The sequence below is a fragment of the Panthera pardus genome, unplaced genomic scaffold, assembly GCF_024362965.1.
Source record: "Panthera pardus isolate Hobbes unplaced genomic scaffold, ASM2436296v1 HiC_scaffold_26, whole genome shotgun sequence".
NCBI classification, from domain to species: Eukaryota; Metazoa; Chordata; class Mammalia; order Carnivora; family Felidae; genus Panthera; species Panthera pardus.
The window spans coordinates 6,344,902-6,359,243 of record NW_026526832.1 but is presented as its reverse complement, the minus strand read 5'-3'; the positions used below and the strand labels follow the sequence as shown (position 1 = coordinate 6,359,243).

Sequence of the window (14,342 nt, the reverse complement as noted above, 5' to 3'; positions counted from 1 at the left end):
CCTTAGTAATTTGTGATAACGGACCATCACAAATGCCATCACCATACAAACAAAACACAATCTTTTCTTAGGACACTTCCCATCCCTGCACAGACCCCACACCCAGAGTCACCAACATGTAGCTGTAAATCACCAGAAACTCCAAACAGCCCAGGAAGGGGAGGGATCATCTTTATGCTGATTATATGACAATGCCTGGGAGCAGTTTGGAATGGATTGGCTTTTTAAAGAAAGTTGTTTGCGTTCATTTGGGGGGATTGCCCCAGCTAAGATTCAACTCTATTTGTTTTTTGTTAGTTTCCTGTGAGGGAATTAAGGCTGAGAACACAGGGATTGCCTAGAGAATTAGCATGGGAAAATAATAATGATTTAAAAGCTTTAGACACATAACTAGTTAACAGTGCATCAGTGGCAAGGTGACTAAAACTATCTCCTCCTTTGTGGTTGGTGGTGAAAGGTAGGGTCCTGTTCCCCTATGGGCAAAAAGAACCCCCCACTCCCTTCTCTAAGGGCCTCTTTTCCTGGCAGGGCAGCGCAGTGTGTAGGGCCTGTCTAGAGGTGAGGCCTCCACGTGGGGGGGGGGGGGAGTGGGTTCTATTCAACTCGGTTTTGGGGTGAACGCTGATAGACCTACCAATGCAGTTGGGGTAAACTTGGGAGGGCGTCAGTTTTTTCTACACTTGTCCCCAGCTGGGGCTTTCCCTGAGGATGCTGGAAGCACCTGGAGTCCTCCTGGCCCCAAGGTGTGCATGACCCAGGACCACTGCATTAATGTCACCACGAGGAAGGTGCTCTGCGGCGTGCACTTAGTTGTACCCAAGTGTTTGCCCTGAGGCTGGCGCCCACGTGCTAGAGGTCTCGCATACAGGGGTCTCCCAGGGACAGAGCAGGGAGGAAGACCTGTCTGGAGGTGGCCAGGTGACAGGGTACACTGGCTGAGGCGGTACCGGCTCGGGAGAGCCTGAGCCCCTGCCCCCGCCCCAATCCTCTAACAGCCCCAGGTCCGCCTTGGCGAGTACAGGCCTCTGCTTCGGCCACGACCCTTGCCCTAGGGTACTCCACTTCCAGCAAGGGCCCCCAAGCTACCGCCCGCCCCAAGTCCTTGCTGGCCCCGCAGCGACCTCCCCCGGCCCGGCCCACTCGGCCTTGCAAGCCCGTCGCTGGGGGCGGTAACCTGCCCCCACCCCGTGGCGTCCCCTCCCCTTCACTTCCCCCTCCCCTCGGTCCCTCCCTCCCCTCCCCCCCGTGGCGAGGCGGCGGCGGCGGCGGCGGCGGCGGCCGAGGCTGAGGCGGCGGCGGCGGCGGCGGCTGCGGCGGCGGCGGCGGGCGGGGCTCGGCTCGGGCTCCGCGGGCGGGCGGGCGGACATGGCGGCCAACATGTACCGGGTCGGAGGTAGGAAAGCTCGGCCCGACCCGGCCCGTCTGGGGGCGGGCTCGGGAGTGGGGGATCGGGGCGAGTTCACCCTAACCGCTGGGAGCCGCGGGCGACCCGGCCGAGGGCGCAGGGGGCGGGGGGCGCCGGGGCCCGCCGAAGGGGCCGGGGTTTCCCACCCCCGCCACCCGCCCCTCCCTCGACTGTGGCCGGCTGGGGGCCGGCGCCCACCCTGCCCCTCGCTCCCACCCCCGCTCAGTTTTCTAGGGCCAGGCCTGTACTTGGGGGTGTGAATCCTCAGACGCCCCCCTCCAGGACACCCGCATTGGGTATGGGCCGTCGAACCCCCTGATAGGATGGTCTTTCCCCGCGTGGCTTCCAGGCTGTGGGGGTTGGAGAGGATGGGGGGACATCCCCCCTCCTCTACTCCTTCTCCCCTTTAGTGGGAGTGTGGGGTGGGGGTGGGGGCGATGGGGGTTCAGCCAGGGGCACAGCCAGGGGCCTGTTTGTGGGGACGGGGCCCTGCACCTCTCCTTCCTCACCCCCCCCTCCCGTTTCTTGCCCAGCCCCCCCAAGATGGGACACAGTGGGGCCAGGGCACCGCAGCCAGAGGTGGGGAGTTGAGCTCTGCCTGGACGTTTGCTCTGGTGTCTGCCTCCTTCCCAGCCTTCTGCAGGAGAGAGAAATAAGGTCAAACAAACTTTCTCCCTACTCACGACGCCCTCCTCCCTCTTTCTTGGTAAAATAATAATTCAGATAAGTGGCGTGTTTGTGTGTGAGACTCGCTCTTCTCTGCTCATTAGTGAGCTCCTGATGGATGGTGGTGGGAATGGCCTGGCCAAATGAGGCCACTTTGCAGAAGAGAGACGGAAAAGAGCCACTGAGATAGACAATAACAACGCAGCCCAACCTTTCAAATAAACACACAGTGGGAAGTTTCCAGTGAGCCTATTAGATGAGAGGAAAAGCCACACTTGAAAATTTTTATCCTTTTTATTGAAAGCCGGTTGTGATTTCTTTACAACACAACCCTGCATGGATCTGGATTAAATATGGTAAAGAGTTTTTTAAAAGCCTGATATCATCTCTAGAGAGCTCTGTCAGAAAGTGAACCCCCCTTTCATGTCCGTACACCCCTCTGCCCCCCCATCATCTCAGACCCGTGGAAAAGTTTGTCAGTGTGCTTCCTCTTACCTGCTCAGCTCACTTGATTGGTTTTTGTTTTGTTTCGCTTTGTTTTTTTTTAGTGATTGAAATGTACTTTGGGCTGCTAAGCTTTTCAAGATGCTCTAAATTTGTCTTAGGTCAATAGTTTTATGTGAGAAGCATACTCCAGGGTAAATTGGATTGAGGGAAAAGATGTGGGAGCAGTTACAGCATAAAAGACATGTTTAGTCAGCTCTGACTACTTAATGATAAGAGGGGTCTGTTTGTTTATTATTTAGTGATGGGTGGTGTGAAAGTTTAGGAGAACTTGATAAAACGTTAATTGAAATGAAAATATTAGGAAAATGAGGGTCTGTGAATAGTAGGCTTATGAGAAAATATATTAAACTTGTATTACTAAATTTGCTTTTATCAGGGAACTAAGTCTGCACTTCATTTTGAAAGTGAATTTGCCTAATATAGAAAGTCATAGATTGACAAATGTGAACTTTCTGTTGAAAAGATTAAGCTCTTTACTTCCTTTAATTACAGATTATGTCTACTTTGAGAATTCCTCCAGTAACCCGTACCTAATCAGAAGGATAGAAGAACTCAACAAGGTATACACTGAGCTTTCTTGATTCTAATATTAAAAAATAATTGTTTTCCATTGAAGGGTAATTAGGTAAAGGGCATAAGAGGTGATTTTACTTTCAGTCCTAGAGTCTTTGAAAGTAGAGATTGCAGATTAGAGAGTTAGGCAGGATTCTGAATATTCTTTTACTTTTTATAATTACCTGTGATATTAAATGTACTGAGTATTTAACATCTGCATATTTCTTCACATTGCTCGGAGCTTCTCAGAGCAGGTCACTCCTGTAATTCAGTCCCTTTTTATATTTAGAGTCATAATTGTATTTCTCCCTTTTTAGTGAATCATGATTTTCCTCTTCCATCTTTAGAAGGAGGAAGCTATGAAATCTAATATTGAAGGGAATTTGTAAAATTCTGGACTAGACTAATAAGAATACAGTTTTGGTATAATGCAAAGTAGCTTCCTACTTTAGGCCTTAGGTAAATAAAACTTTTATATTAAGGTTTGTCCCTGGTCGCTGGTGTCCAGGACATCAGAAGCATTGTGACTGTTTGCATATGAATGCAATGGTGGCTTATGAAAACAGTCATAAACTATATGAACCATAGATTACTAATGATGCTCTGTTTTCCTCCAAACCAACTGGGAAGCTTATTTGTACAGCTTATGAGAATTCATAGTGTTAAAATGTTGGCACTATCTAGCTGAAACCTTTCCCCCAAAGTACCATCTGGAGGCTGGTCCAGTTCTGAGCCCCAGGAAGTGGGGTGTGGTTTAGGGCATTTCTGGTTTATGAGCCCCGAGATCTTGGTTTGCTTCTGGAGATACCCCGTGGACCTTGCATTTGTAAAACTGTTGTCGTATTTTGAGACCACTACTACCAAATGAAGAGAATGGTCTCAGGATTAGATCAGTCTGTGGGTGGGAACTGTTGGGGTGTCATTTTAACCTTTTTTACGTTATTGATGTAAAGTGTAGGCAACTCGAAGCTGTTTATCAGTTTATGTAGAAAATTAATTAGGATACAAAAGAGAAATGTTGGCCTGTGAGACTGGTATTCTTTGGCTACTCCCTATCCCTCTGACCTCCACTTTCAGGCTCTCTGCCTTGCTCGTATGTAGCAGGTAGATTCTTGGCTGTTTTCATGTGCACCCACCTTAGGACCACCGAGTCATTTCTAATCCCCTGTACCTTGCTCTGCCTTGCTCTTTTTTCCATATCATTTATCACCTTCAAGTATACTTAATTATTGTGTTTATTTTCATTGCCTGTTTTCTCAGACTAGAATGTAAGCTCTATGTGTGTAGTGATCTTTTCTGTTCACTAATGCATCCCAAGTGCCTTTGAATAAAGTGATTGGTACATAGTTAAGACATTCAGTAATTATTTGTTGAATTAATGAATTTCTCCAGTGTCTGGTGTTAATGCTTGCACATAGCTTTTACTGTTTACAAATTATTTTGATTTGTTCGTTTTACAGATATTTCTGAGGACCTGCTACCTGCCAGGCATTTTTAGATATGCGCTTTTAGGAATTCAGGGATGAACAAAAATAGGTCCAGTAGTGAGACAATCATCAGCCAAAGTATCCCACAATTAGAAGGAAAATTGCAGCTGTGCTAAATTTGCAAACATCAGGACATGGTGTTCTGGAAGCGTATAATCTTGGGGATTCACGTTTGTTACTTTTTCTGAGCCTCAAAATAACCTTAAACCTTTAAGGTAGATGCATCATGGAGTGTTGTTTAGAGGTATGCAGTGGTAATATGACTGGATTGCACCCTCTAGCTTGAACTTGGCTCATTTCACACTCCTTTGTCGTCATAATACTGTTCACTTCAAAAGTATCCCTCAGGGCACCTGAGTGGCTTAGTCGGTTGAGCATCCGACTCCTGATCTCAGCTCAGGTCTTGATCTCAGGGTTGTGAATTCAAGCCCTGTGTTGGGCTCCATGCTGGGTGTGGAGCCTACTTAAAATAGTAATAATAATAATAAATTATATTTGAAAAACAGCGGCGCCTCGGCTTGGTCTGGTAAGCCTCTGACTCTTGATCTTAGCTGAAGTCTTGATCTGAGGGTCGTGAGTTCAAGCCTTACATTGGTCTCTGCGCTGGCATGAAGCCTACTTTAAAAAAAAAAAAAAAAAGAGGAACGCCTGGGTGGCTCAGTCAGTTAAGCGTCCGACTTCAGCTCAGGTCATGATCTCGTGGTCTGTGAGTTCGAGCCCTGTGTCGGGCTCTGTGCTGACAGCTCAGAGCTTGGAGCCTAATTCTGATTCTGTGTCTCCCTCTCTCTCTGCCCCTCCCCTGCTCATGCTCTGTCTCTCTCTGTCTCAAAAATAAGTAAAAACAGGGGCGCCTGGGTGGCTCAGTCGGTTGAGCGCCGACTTCGGCTCAGGTCACGATCTCGCGGTCCGTGAGTTCGAGCCCCGCGTCGGGCCCCTGTGCTGACAGCTCAGAGCCCGGAGCCTGTTTCAGATTCTGTGTCTCCCTCTCTCTGACCCTCCCCCGTTCATGCTCTGTCTCTCTCTGTCTCAAAAATAAATAAAATTTAAAAAAAAAAAAAAAAAAAAGTAAAAACATTAAAAAAAAATTAAAAAAAAAAAAGAAAGTACCCTTGTCTTCCCATCCATAACTTCTTCCTGGTCCTCTGCTTTCAGCAGAGAGTCCTTATTATAATAATGGTTTTTGGGAGGCTGGGAATGATTGAACTGTGAGGGACTACAGTTTGTAATTTCAGACAGTGGCAATTTAAATAGATGGATTATTGGTAAATAAGTGAGATTGACTAGTATTAAATAGTGAATATTTACATAGGGCCTTTATTTTTGAAGGGATATGGAAAGGGTATCTCATTTATTTTAAAAAAATGTTTTATTTACTTTTGAGAGAGTGCAAGTAGAGGAGGGGCAGAGGAGGGGAGAGACAGGGGATCCCAAGTGAGCTTTAGGTTGACAGCAGTGAGCCCAATGTGGGGCTCGAACCCACAAACTGAGATCATGACCTGAGCTGAAGTTGGGCGCTCAACCAACTGAGCCACCCAGTTGCCCCAAGATTTCTCATTTTAAAGAATTCATTAAACAAATATTTATTGAGTACTTGTTGTGTACCAGGCACTAGTCTAGCTGATACACAACAGTGAACAATATGGACCTATTTTCTGCCCCTCCTCATAGTCTCATGAGGGAGACACATGAAAGACAAGTTACCAGACATAAAAAAAAAAAAAATAGTGAAAATGATGTTAACTTTTAAGAAGGAAATAAACAAGGATCTTAACATAGAGAATAACAGGGGTCACTCCTTTTGGATAGAAGGGCAAAGGATTTTTTTTTCATTGAAGTTTATTTATTTATTTTTGAGAGAGAGCAAGAGAAAGTGACAGCATAAGAGAGACAGAGAATCCCAAGCAGGCTCTGCACTGTCCACGCAGAGCCCAACAGAGGGCTTGAACTCACGAAGCAAACCATGAGATCATGACCTGAGCTTAAACCAAGAGTTGGATGATTAACCTACAGAGCGACCCAGGTGCCCCAGAAGGGGAAAGAATTTTAAGGACACTGAAGTTGAGTCCTAAAGGATGAGAAAGGTAGCCATGGGAGAGAGCCCACACAAATGTTCCAGATACAGGCCCTGAGAGTAGCATAGGTCAGATTGGCAAAGTGGGGAAAATTAACATGATGGAAAATCCCAGTAATGAATTTAAGAGTACTTGATATGTTCCAATTGATAAGCCAGGATAAGAAAGGACATTTACCTAGGAGTGCCTGGCTTGCCTCAGTCAGTGGAACATGCGACTCTTGGTCTCAGGGTCGTGAGTACAAGCCCCATGTTGGGTGTAGAAATTACTAAAAATAAATAAAATTTGGGGCGCCTGGGTGGCACAGTCAGTTAAGTGTCTGACTCTTGATCTCAGTTCAGGTCATGATCTCACAGTTTAAGTTCCAGCCCCACATTGGGCTCTTCATTGGTGGCGTGGAGCCTGCTTGGGATTCTCTCTCCCTCTCTCTGCCCCTCATCCGCTTGTTCTCTCTCTCTCTCTCCAAATAAATAAACTTAAAAAAATTTTTTTAATAAAAAACTAAAACAAAAATAAATTTTAAGAAGATAGTTACTAAAATAGGTTAATGTCCTTTCTTTTTTTCTTTAAAGTTTTTATTTATTTAATTTCTACACCTAACATGGGGCTTGAATTTATGACCCTGAGATCAAGAATTGCATTTCTTCTAATTGTGCCAGCCAGGCATCTCTAGTAATAATCTTTTTTTTTTTTTTTTAATTTTTTTAATGTTTACTTTTATTTTTGACAGAGAGAGAGGGAGACAGAACATGAGTGGGGGAGGGGCAGAGAGAGAGGGAGACACAGAATCCAAAGCAGGCTCCAGGCTCTGGGCTGTCAGCACCGAGCCCAATGGGGGGCTTGAACTCACACTGCGGGATCATGACCTGAGCTGAAGTCGGACGCTCAACCGACTGAGCCACCCAGGCGCCCCCGTATTAATTATCTTCTGAATAGAATATGTGTGTGTGTGTTTATTTTATTTTATTTTATTAAATAAAAATTTAATTTATTTAATAAATTAATAAAAATAAAATTTTAAATTTTAAAATTAAAAATAATAAAAATTTATTTTTATTAAAAAAAATCTTTTTTGGTGTTTATTTTTGAGAGAGAGAGAGAGAGACAGAGTGCAAGTGAGGGAGGGACAGAGAGAGAAGGAGACACAGAATCTGAAGCAGGCTCCAGGCTCTGAGCTGTCAACATAGAGGCCAGTACGGGGCTCAAACCCTCAAACCGAGAGATCATGACCTGAGCCGAAGTCAGACGCTTAACCAACTGAGCCAGCCAGGTGCCCCTTGTGAAGATAATCTTTTGGAGGGTGAATATAAGATTAAAATAGAAACAACTTTCGGTATATTTTATTTAGTCATTATCTAGGTTGGATGTTGCTCCTACTTCTAAAGATTGCATCTGCTGGCCTCCAGGGCGGCGGGGCAGTGGGGGGGTGGCTGGGGGAGCTCAGTTGGTTGAGTGGCCAAGTCTTGATTTCAGCTTGTCATGAACCCAGGGTTGTAGGATCGAGTCCTGCATTGGGCTTTGTGCTGAGCATGGAGCCTGTTTAAGATTCTCTCTGTCCCTCTGTTCCTCTCCCCTACTCTGGCATTTACTCTCTCTCTCTCAAATTAAAAAAATTAAAAAAAAAGATTGCATCTGCATTCATGTTGAGAGAAAGCTGTGTGCACATAATAGTGTAGTGTCAGGAAGTTTGGGAAGTTAAACTTGTGGAAAAATTTGTTTGTTATTTGCTACTAAAATTCTTTTGGTGTGTATGCTGTATTATTTGTGTGTATCTTCATATTCTGTATATTTTATTAGCCCTATGACTTGCTCTGAGATTCATTTTACTGTTTCTAGTCTTATGGGTTTTTTTTTGGGGGGGGAAGAGGGGAATCACTAATTTCTTTGAGAATCTGATGACACCCTTGCCTCCAACTACATTTGCACATAATTTCAGGAGAGTCCCTCAAAGCCCTTTCGTGAAACCCAGGTTGAGACCTCTCCTACCATTTTAGATCTCTTGGGAAAAAGGACAGAAATTGGGAAAGCACCTTTTCACTTGTTCTTTAGTTTGAGCAAACCACAGATGTTTTGAAATGGAAACTGTGTGTGTGTGTGTGTGTGTGTGTGTGTGTGTGTGTGTGTGTGTGTGTGTTTAATAATGTACTTTCTAAGTCCGGGATAGAAACAGACATGAGTATGACTAAAATGATTCTAGAGCTTAAGAAAAGCCCCTTATTGCTAGAGGATATTTCAGTAAACATGCTTGACGGAACGGGATTTAAGAGGCTGCAATGCACATGGAGAAAAGAATACAGAAGAAAAGTTGACATCCACTGTGGGTTCTTCTTTACACATGTCCCTGCTTTTCCCACCTATGTGGTTTTCCCTGGTCCTTCTTTTTTCTTGGACACTCAGCTTTCCATGCTTCACCTGTTGGACTCCTTTCCTTCTTTCCTAGGACTCTACCCCCTTTCCTCTGCCTTCCCGCAGTGGGTTGCTCTTCCTGCTTCCATGAGTGAGAGAAGTAGAGTCTGGAGGGGAAAGGAAGTTGTAAAGGAAAATATGAGTGGCAATATTGTCAGGCACATTTTACATTTATGCTTTAGTTGCGGGGAACTGGTGAAGGTTTCCAATCAGGTGAGGGACATGATTCCAACTGGGTTTTGGAGGGTTGGAAAGGAGATGATGTGAATAGACATCCTTGCTAGAGTGGAGGCTTCGTGAGGGTGGGCACTATGTATCCATGGAGCTTAGCTCAGTGCTTGGGCACAGAGGAAAGTCTCAAAAGAAATGTGGTGAGTTGAAAGTATAGCCAGACTTTTATATATACCAAATTTTTTTTCACTTTTTTAAAGTAACCTCTACACCCAATGTGGAGCTCGAACTCACAGCCCTGAGATCAAGAGTCAGATAGATGCTCTACTGACTGAGCCAGCCAGGCACTCCTAACCTAGGTTTTTAGAGCAGTGCTTGGAGAACTATTTGTGGTGAGAGATTTTTTTTTTTTTTTTCACATTTATTTATCTATTTTGAGAGGGAGAGAGAGGCAGACACAGAGAGAGGGAGAATGAGAATCCAAGCAGGCTCTGCACTCTCAGCACCAAGCCTGACTCGGGGCTCCATTCCATGAAACGAGAGACCTGAGCAGAGATCAGAAGTTGGATGCCCAACTGATTGAATCACCCAGGCACCCTGTGGTGAAAGATTTTTAAGAATGTTCACTATCTGGGGCACCTGGGTGGCTCAGTTTGCTAAGTGTCCGACTTCGGCTCAGGTCGTGATCTCACGGTTTGTGACTTCAAGCCCCATGTTGGGCTCTGTGCTGACAGCTCAGAGCCTGGAGCCTTCTTCAGATTCTGTGTTTCCCTCTCTCTCTGCCCCTCCCCTGCTTGCACTCTGTCTGTCTGTCTCTCTCAAAATAAATAAACATTAAAAGAATGTTCACTATCTCAGACTGCTTTTATAAAATGAAAATAAATAATAGAAAAATGAAGTTTAAAATAAGCTTATAAAACCACAAGCCTTCATTTTTCATTAGTAGGTTCAACAGATTAAAATTAACTATCAGATGCTCTAATACACACTCTCACTCTCAGTTCTCATTTCATTACACAGCAACAGTTGTAGACTAGGTCTTGGACCATCCTTTGAGTAGTTCAACTTTAGAGGAATGCTGGAGGTTGTGTGTGTGTGTGTGCATGTGTGTGTTGTATGTGTATTTGTGGAGGGGAAGAGGAACACTGTAGTTACAAAGTACCTAGTGGCCAAGTGTGTACATAGTTCAGAAGAGACTTTATTTTTTTAATTTTTAAAAAACGTTTATTTTAAAAATTTTATTTTTTTAAGTTTATTTATTTATTTCTGTGTGTGTGAGAGAGAGAACACAAGTGGCAGAGGGGCAGAGGGAGAGGGAGATACGGAATCTCAAGCAGGCTCCAGGCTGAGCTGTCAGCACAGAGCCTGATGTGGGCTGGAACCCACGGACTGTGAGGTCATGACCTGAGCCGAAGTTGGACGCTCAACCCACTGAGTCACCCGGGCACCCCTAAATGTTTTAAAAAAAAAAATTTTTTTTTTTTTTTTACATTTTTATTTATTTTTGAGAGACAGACACAGCACAAGTAAGCAGGCTCCATGAGCTGTCAGCACAGAGCCTGATGTGGGCCTCAAACTCACAAACTGTGAGATCATTAACTGAGCCCAAGTCAGACGCTTAACTGACTGAGCCACCCAGGTGCCCCGAAATGTTTGTTTTTTATTATATTTGAGAGAGAGAAAAAAGAATGCGTGGGGGAGGGGCAGAGAGCGAGGGAGACAAGAGGATCTGAAGTGGGCTCTGCCCTAATAGAGAGCTCAATGCAATGTGGGGCTGGAACTCACAGACTGTTAGATCATGACCTGAGCCAAAGTCAGATCCTTAACTGCCTGAGCCACTCACGTGCCCCAAAACTGTTTATTTTGAACTGTGCCCCTCCACCCCAAGCAGTTTTGAATTCGTTTTTGTGGAGTATTCCTAGTGGAGGAACTCACTAGAAAGGCAGAAAAAATATGCCATTAGACACTTGCTTTGGGTTTTGAATGTGCTTTTGTCTTAAGACAAAACTGATAAAGAGCTTATAATTGTAGTCATTGATAGATTTTATTTACAAGAAGTATTGACCTGTTCATTTATTAGATTGCTGGATCATTACTTCTGGAGGATGTATTTGATCACAATATTGTGAAATATAGAAGCACTTTGGTTAGGATTTAATATGATTTCAATTCAGAGGGCAATATTTCTCCATGACTATTTCTCACTCTAAAATACTGCTGCTGAACTTCATAAAATTGACAAATTTACTGTAGCATAAGTATATTCTTATTTCTTCATGTCTGAATATATCTGTAAGCCCAGAGAAATTCTGAAAATTTGTTCTCATATTTGTTTGAAATTGGAAATCACAATAGCATTTTACTGTAATCTATGTGTTTTTACAAGGAACTTTGTAATGAATGACTGACCTTGAAAGTTCTCAGAATTCATAAGGAATAGGAGGAGAGTAGGAACCTGGGCCCCAGCTGCAGCAAATTACAACCTAACTGAATATTGGTTGTATTCTAGACTGTAGTCAAAAATAAATAAGAACTTCAGCATTCATAACTCAGAGATTTTAATACTTTCATATGCGAAGGTAAACTAAGTACTGCTGAGAAGATCAACTATTACAGATTCATAGACTTAACCAGGGCTGGAGAATGCTTTTCCAGGTCTTCTGCTCCATTCTGTCTGACGGCTGCCCGAACCTACAGGGCTTCACCATCATGAAACATGGGGGTGTTCTGGAGAGGGCTGGATGATTTTACTTTTAGCCTCTGCCTCTGGGAGTGGGATATGTTTTGCTGTCTTAAGTAAGTTACGTTGTGGCTCTGAAAATTTGGGGGATTAGTTTCTCAGGGCTAAGCAGATTTAAGCATCTGGCTTTAGTCATTAAAGGGGTGTGATCACTTTAGATTAATTGATACTAGTAAGTTATTTAATTTTGACATTTCAGTTTAACTTGGAACCTTTGCAAATGCTGCACATCCTCATTTGAATTTTTTCAGCTCTCTGATTATCCTGCACTTGTGGTTGGCACAGTGTAAATGAGATTGATCTTGTAATTGTGTTGTATTTAGTTTTGTTTTGTAAACTATTTGAGTCTATTCTTCGGTGCAGATAACTTTTATTTTTCTTCTCTCTTAGACTGCAACGGGCAACGTGGAAGCAAAAGTAGTGTGCTTTTATAGACGGCGAGATATTTCCAACACGCTTATAATGCTTGCAGACAAGCATGCTAGTAAGTTGTCTTGTTTTAATTAAAAAATGTTTGAAGTTTTTTGTTTTCCATGATAGGAGGAAAAATACTTTTTGTTACCTGTACTTTTTTGCCTTTCCATTTGTCTTCCTCTTAGTTTAGATGGGAGTAATTTTTTCAGTGGTACTTGGTTTTAGTATATATTTTCGTTTTTTTTTTTTTTTTAATGTTTATTTATTTTTGAGACAGAGCATGAACGGGGGAGGGTCAGAGAGAGGGAGACACAGAATCCGAAACAGGCTCCAGGCTCTGAGCTGTCAGCACAGAGCCCGACGCGGGACTGGAACTCACGGACCGCGAGATCACGACCCGAGCCGAAGTCGGCCGCTTAACCGACTGAGCCACCCAGGCGCCCCAGTATATATTTTCTTAGATTGCATCATATGCTTATTACTCAATACACTGAAACAACTCTGCAAGTAGGTTTTTGCATACAATCAGCATAGTGTTGTGCCATCCTCAGTTTTTATTGGTGGTTTTGAAAGGGTTTGGGTATGAGGAAATTTATACTTCATTGGTATTTTGGAGGACATTTTTTTCCCCTCTGAAACAATTGGGTAATATTTACATTTTAAAAAATTCTGAGTAGTTATTATATGTACAGTGTATTAGGTATGTATGAAAAAAGGTTTGCCAGAGAAAGAAGTGCAAAGTGGTGTTTAGATATTGTGATCTTCTGTAATTAGCAACTCTGAGCCCTTCTTTGTAGATTAATCTTTATTGTATGTTTTTCCACCGTGATCAACAGCTTTGGTGTATTTCAGCTCCTGTTGTTTTTTATTATTTTTAATCTTTTTAACTTATTTTTTAATTTTTTAAAAACATTTTATTATTAAATCATCGCTGTACCCAACTTGGGGCTTGAACACAACCCCAAGATAAGGAGTCACGTGCTCTACCGACTGAGTTAGCCAGGTGCTCTACCCCTTTAATTAAAAAAAAAATTTTTTTAATGTTTATTTATTTATTTATTAAAAAAAATTTTTTTTTTTAATGTTTATTTATTTTTGAGACAGAGACAGAGCATGAATGGGGGAGGGCCAGAGAGAGAGGGAGACACAGAATCTGAAGCAGGCTTCAGGCTCTGAGCTGCCAGCACAGAGCCTGACGCGGGGCTTAAACTCACGGACCGTGAGATCATGACCTGAGCCGAAGTCGGACGCTTAACCGACTGAGCCACCCAGGCGCCCCAATGTTTATTTATTTTTGAGACAGAGACAGAGCATGGGTGGGGGGAGGGGCAGAGAGAGAGGGAAACACAGAATCCGAAGCAGGCTCCAGGCTCCGAGCTGTCAGCACAGAGCCCGATGCGGGGCTCAGAGCTCACAAGCCGTTGAGATCATGACCTGAGCTGAAGTCAGACGCTCAACCAGCTGAGCCACCCAGGCACTCCTACCCCTTTAATTTTTTAAAACAATAAACACAATGATAAAAAAAAGTGGCTTAAATTTTAAGAAAGAAGACATATGTGAAACATAAGTATAGTACTTTATTTTTAAGTTTATTTCTTTATTTTGAGAGAGAGAGACAGCATGCAGGAGGGGCAGAGAGAAGGAGAGTGAGAATCTCAAGCAGGCTCTGCACTGTCAGCGCGGGCTCAAACTCAAGGAACTGTGAGATCATGACCTGAGCCCAAACCAGGAGTCGGACGTTTAACCGACTGAGGCACCCAGGCGCCCCAGTACGATACTTAATTTTGAAAGTAATTTTTGCCCTACAAAATATATGAGACTAGGACCATATGTCTGTGCGTTTTTCAGTTTGACACTGTGATCTGCAATACTCTGGTCTTGGGGATCCTGAAGCTTCTGGAGTGTTTCGGTAATGGGGT

The 14,342-nt window shown here is 43.7% G+C and overlaps 1 protein-coding gene across 5 annotated transcripts in view; it reads left to right on the top strand.

The window, feature by feature from the left end:
* MTA3 (metastasis associated 1 family member 3) overlaps positions 1-14,342 on the top strand; it is a 222,042-nt gene that overhangs the window by 42,283 nt on the left and 165,417 nt on the right. For 3 of the 5 annotated variants that reach the window (XR_008418028.1, XM_053890978.1, XM_053890977.1), the window contains exons 1-3: positions 1,274-1,393; positions 3,071-3,138; positions 12,400-12,493. Coding sequence is in view for 4 of the 5 variants with exons in the window: in XM_053890978.1 (XP_053746953.1) it covers positions 1,366-1,393; positions 3,071-3,138; positions 12,400-12,493 (190 nt within the window). In the remaining variant the exon portion in view is untranslated. Of the gene's footprint in view, positions 1-1,273; positions 1,394-2,043; positions 2,063-3,070; positions 3,139-12,399; positions 12,494-14,342 lie in introns of those variants that run through there. The other 2 variants (XM_019446289.2, XM_053890979.1) reach the window with 2 other exon arrangements.